Source organism: Alnus glutinosa, chromosome 12, assembly GCF_958979055.1.
Source record: "Alnus glutinosa chromosome 12, dhAlnGlut1.1, whole genome shotgun sequence".
Classification (NCBI taxonomy): domain Eukaryota; kingdom Viridiplantae; phylum Streptophyta; class Magnoliopsida; order Fagales; family Betulaceae; genus Alnus; species Alnus glutinosa.
This window is the reverse complement of record NC_084897.1, coordinates 1,500,530-1,505,580: the sequence shown is the minus strand read 5'-3', so window position 1 is coordinate 1,505,580 and position 5,051 is coordinate 1,500,530. Positions and strand designations below refer to the sequence as shown.

General features: G+C 41.2%; 1 protein-coding gene across 1 annotated transcript; it reads left to right on the top strand.

Moving 5' to 3' along the window:
• The first annotated feature begins 232 nt into the window (after positions 1–232).
• Positions 233–4,716, top strand: LOC133851322 (pentatricopeptide repeat-containing protein GUN1, chloroplastic). The gene is made up of 4 exons (XM_062287675.1): positions 233–2,484; positions 3,491–3,707; positions 3,882–4,066; positions 4,153–4,716. The coding sequence occupies exons 1-4, from the start codon at positions 470–472 to the stop codon at positions 4,415–4,417; spliced, it is 2,682 nt and encodes an 893-aa protein (XP_062143659.1). The 5' UTR covers positions 233–469; the 3' UTR covers positions 4,418–4,716.
• The last annotated feature ends 335 nt before the right edge of the window (positions 4,717–5,051 follow it).

Here is a 5,051-nt window from a genome sequence, read left to right as displayed (position 1 = left end):
ATTTTGCTCTTCTTTATACTCCAGGTCAGCTTCCATCCTGACCGTCCACGCCAGCTTATAGATTATTCACTAAATAGTGGGCCCCAAAGGGATCCAGCAAATATTGCCGAAACTATTAAAAAAGCCTAAAAAAATCGTAGAGTTATAACCAAAAATACACGTTGGCGAATATTTCAATGTCTGAATCTAAAACTAAAAAAAGCCCAACTCGATTCAGCTGAGTCCGTCCTACACACTGCCCAACTCTCTCTCTCTCTCTCTCTCTCTCTCTCTCCTCTTATCTCCAACTCCAAAAAAGCCTCTCTCTCTCTCTCTCCATATCCAAAAATGGCCTCATCTCCTCCCTCCTCCTCAGCCAAACCCTACCAAAACCCATCTCTGTAGTGAGAGAAAGATCACATTTTTTGTGTATATTTTCTCTCTAAAACACTGCTTTTTCCTTTTTATTGTTTGAGAGAGTGGTGTCTGAATGGCTTCTACGCCGCCACAGTGTTCAATCACGGCGGCCACCAAGCCGTACCAAAACCAGCAGTACCCACAAAACCAACACCAACATCCCTTGAAAAACAACCGCCAGAGCAACCAACAGAGCCGCCGCTATTGGGCCAACACCACCACCGCCTCCACCAACGCCACCACTAGCCACAAGGTCTCTATCACAAAGCCTCTACCTTTACCTTTACCTTTGCCTTCACACTCCTCTCGCAATGCACCAAAATCCCGTGCTACAACCACCACCACCAACCCCCAGAACCCTAGCTTCTCTTCTCTCTGCGCCCAGAAATCCGAGCTCTCCGCCGACTTCTCGGGCCGCCGATCCACCCGCTTCGTCTCCAAGATGCACCTGGGCCGGCCCAAATCCTCCTCCATGGGCTCCCGCCACACCGCACTGGCCGAGGAGGCTCTCACACACTTGCTCCAACTAGGTAAGAAGGACGATAATGGCCTTGACTTTGTATTGCTTAATTTTGAGTCCAAGCTTTGCGGTTCCGATGACTACAATTTCTTGCTTAGAGAGCTAGGCAATCGAGGAGACTGTTTGAAAGCCATCCGGTGTTTTGAATTCGCTGTGAGAAGAGAGAGGAAAAAGAATGAGCAAGGGAAACTAGCGAGTTCTATGATTAGCATTCTTGGTAGGTTAGGAAAGGTTGAGCTTGCCAGGAGGGTTTTTGAGACCGCAAGGAATGAGGGGTATGGGAACACGGTTTATGCGTATTCGGCTATGATTAGTGCGTATGGGAGAAGCGGGTATTGCGATGAGGCTATTGAGGTTTTCGATTCGATGAAAAACTTGGGGTTGTGGCCGAATTTAGTTACTTATAATGCAGTGATTGATGCGTGTGGAAAAGGGGGCGTGGAGTTTAAGAGGGTTGTGGAGATTTTCGATGAGATGTTGAGAAATGGGGTGCAACCTGATCGAATTACATATAATTCGCTTCTTGCGGTTTGTAGTAGAGGGGGGTTGTGGGAAGCGGCTCGGAATTTGGTTAGTGAGATGGTGGACAGAGGGATTGATCAGGATATATTTACTTACAATACGCTTTTGGATGCAGTTTGTAAAGGAGGGCAGATGGATTTTGCATATGAGATTATGTCAGGGATGCCTGCAAAGAATATTTTGCCTAATGTGGTGACTTATAGTACTATGGTTGATGGGTATGCTAAGGCTGGTAGATTGGAAGAGGCACTGGGTTTATTTAATGAAATGAAGTTTTTAGCTATTAGGTTGGATAGGGTTTCATATAATACTTTGCTTTCGATATATGCGAAGCTTGGTAGGTTTGAGGAGGCTTTGAATGTTTGCAAGGAGATGGAGAGTTGTGGGATAAAGAAGGATGCTGTAACTTATAATGCTCTTCTGGGTGGGTATGGGAAGCAAGGGAAGTATGATGACGTTAGAAAAAAGTTTGAAGAGATGAAAGCGGAAAATGTATCTCCTAATTTGTTAACTTATTCGACATTGATCGATGTGTTCTCAAAAGGTGGTTTGTACAAGGAGGCAATGGAGGTGTTTGGAGAGTTTAAGCATGCAGGATTGAAAGCTGATGTTGTTCTTTATAGTGCACTAATTGATGCTCTATGCAAAAATGGATTGGTGGAGTCTGCCGTTTCTTTGCTTGATGAGATGACAAAGGAGGGGATTAGGCCTAATGTTGTCACTTATAATTCCATTATTGATGCTTTTGGTCGGTCTGCAGCCATAGAATGTCTAGTTGATACTGCTGCTGGAACAGGTGAGCGGCATACTGAACCTGCATCTCAAATGGTCTTTGAGGATGCCATTGAATCAGAGGTGGGAGATCAGGAGGATAGTCGAATCATGATGATGTTTGGGCAACTTGCTGCTGAGAAAGCAGGTCACTTAAAGAAAGATAAGAGGGTCAGGCAAGAGATCTTGTGCATATTGGGAGTCTTTCAAAAGATGCACCAGCTAGAAATTAAGCCAAATGTTGTTACCTTTTCGGCCATATTAAATGCTTGCAGGTACATTTTTTTTGTCAGATGCTTTCCATCTTTCACTATATTGAGGGCCTTATTGCATGAAGATCATCAAAGTCACACATTGATGCTGTCATGAGTACCTATCTAGAGTTTTGGTTCTTTTTTTTTCCCAACCTTTAGATGTTTATGTTTTACGCCCAAAATTGTTATAATGATCCGTATATACAAAAATATATGTTCATCCCCACTGTATCGTATTCTAATTTTTAAATAATTTTCTTCTCATATTCTAATTTTTCAAAAACTAGTGTATTTCCGTATCCAAAAGGTACCATGTTTGTATACCGTATCAATATTGGTGCGTCCTAGCCACAAAGTGGGAATTATGCTTTTCTGTGGTTGGAGTTTTTTGATGCTGGATCATCCTAGGCATGCTATATGAATGCTGTAAGTGGGTCTTGAGAAATCACACTGGTTTTAGACTTCATTACATTGCAGTTTCCGACTGGGAAATTACACCTTTTAATGCAGCAACATGACTTACTGTACATCTGATTGTGATAGTATTAGAAAGTAGTAGTTATGGAGCGAATCAATGGATGAGCCCTAGGGCCTTGGGGTGTATGATTTGGATAAAATTTTCATTACTAATAGAAAAGTATAAAGTTCGAATTGGAAAGTCTCATCTGCTAGCCGAAAAAAAAAATCTGGAACACATTTCTAGATGTAGTTTTTGACTTGCATTGTTTGCTCATTTGCTACTTGTCAGTCTAGACTCTAGCGCAGAAGCTAAACAAGTGGATGAAGCTGCATAAATGTGCCTTCATCTTAAGAAGGGAACAGTTTCACTGTTCCTTCTATCGGATGCTATTGAGATTTATCTACCCTTCAAAATACTATCAATGCCCATGGGAGGTTGGTAATTTGAGTATATATGGTTTAAAGGATAGGGATGGTTGTTTGCTCTGTTTTCCTATGTTAATTTCAACTGTCTTTTTCCGAATATATATGGTCAATCTCATGTATGCAATTTCGCCCCTGGATGCAGCCGGTGCAATTCATTTGAAGATGCCTCAATGTTATTGGAGGAACTGCGGTTGTTTGATAATCAGGTTTATGGTGTGGCCCATGGACTTCTTATGGGCTATAGGGAAAACGTATGGGTTCAAGCTCAGTCTCTTTTTGATGAAGTCAAGCTGATGGACTCCTCAACTGCATCTGCCTTTTATAATGCTCTGACCGATATGCTTTGGCACTTTGGTCAGGTAAGTTTTAGTCATTGCTACTCTCTTTCTCTCTCCCCCTCTGCTTTCCAGCAATTGCTGTTAGTTTTCGTATGCACATGTTTGTTCAGTTGGATCACGCTAGTGCAAGGTTGTTCATGCATTCGACGCATAGTCATAACTCCCCAAAGTTCTTGTTGAATTTTGTGTAATTAGAAAAAAGGGGCCCAACTGGTTGTGCTTGAAGGGAAGCGCCGAAATGTATGGGAGAGTGTTTGGTCTGATTCTTGCTTAGATTTGCATCTAATGTCTTCGGGGGCAGCACGGGCAATGGTTCACGCATGGCTGCTCAATATACGTGCTGTCGTGTTTGAAGGCCGGGAATTGCCAAAGCTATTAAGGTATGGGATTTATGTTTGTAGTTACTTATTACTGTTGTGTACCCCTTTATAATTAGAGAGTTAAATTGTATGTTTGTCTCCAACAGCATTTTGACAGGATGGGGCAAACACAGCAAAGTAGTTGGCGATGGCACGCTGAGACGGGCCATTGAGGCACTCCTCATCGGCATGGGTGCACCCTTTCGGGTTGCTAACTGTAACATAGGTAGGTTTATATCGACAGGATCTGTGGTGGCTGCGTGGTTAAAAGAATCCGGCACCTTGAAGGTGCTTGTTCTTCAAGATGACAAAATTCATCCTGAGGGTGCTAAGTTAGATCAAATCGCCAATTTGCAAGCTCTCCCCTTGTAGTCATGTTGTTTTTTCTTCCATGCACCAAAACATGTGTATACACTGTAATTTGTACAAGTTATCAGAAGAAAAAAAGAAAAGAAAAAAGAAAAGGGAACTTCCCAAATTCTCATCTCTCCTCTCTTTCTCCTGTTGCTTTATATTTTCACATTTGTAAGTTAATGTTTTCTCCGTCCTGTATTAAAATATACATTTAATGGGGCAACATAGAATTCAAGAGATAACTTGAGGTTGAACAAGTGCCAGATGCATGTGCTAAAAGATCTTCTGGTATAATATAACAGTGTATACGTTGCTTACTTTGTCACTTCATTTAAATTTTTAAAATGAGGTGGCACTATATATATAGTTAAATGTTGTATGTGCAATTTCTTTGTATGAAAAAAAATATATACATTACTTGGCTCATATTATAGGGTTAAAAATGGTGCTCCTAGTTGGATGAAGGTACAATAGTCCTCCTTTTTATAGTTTTACTGAATTTTTAGACTAGTATTCTTTTTTCTTTTTTTCTTCTTCTTATTATTATTATTTTCCCCCTAATAGGAAGTCTCTTTTGCATATTTTTATATATTTAATTTAGTGATTCGCTGAACCCTTTTTTATAGAATAAATCTTTGATAAGCATCTAGGC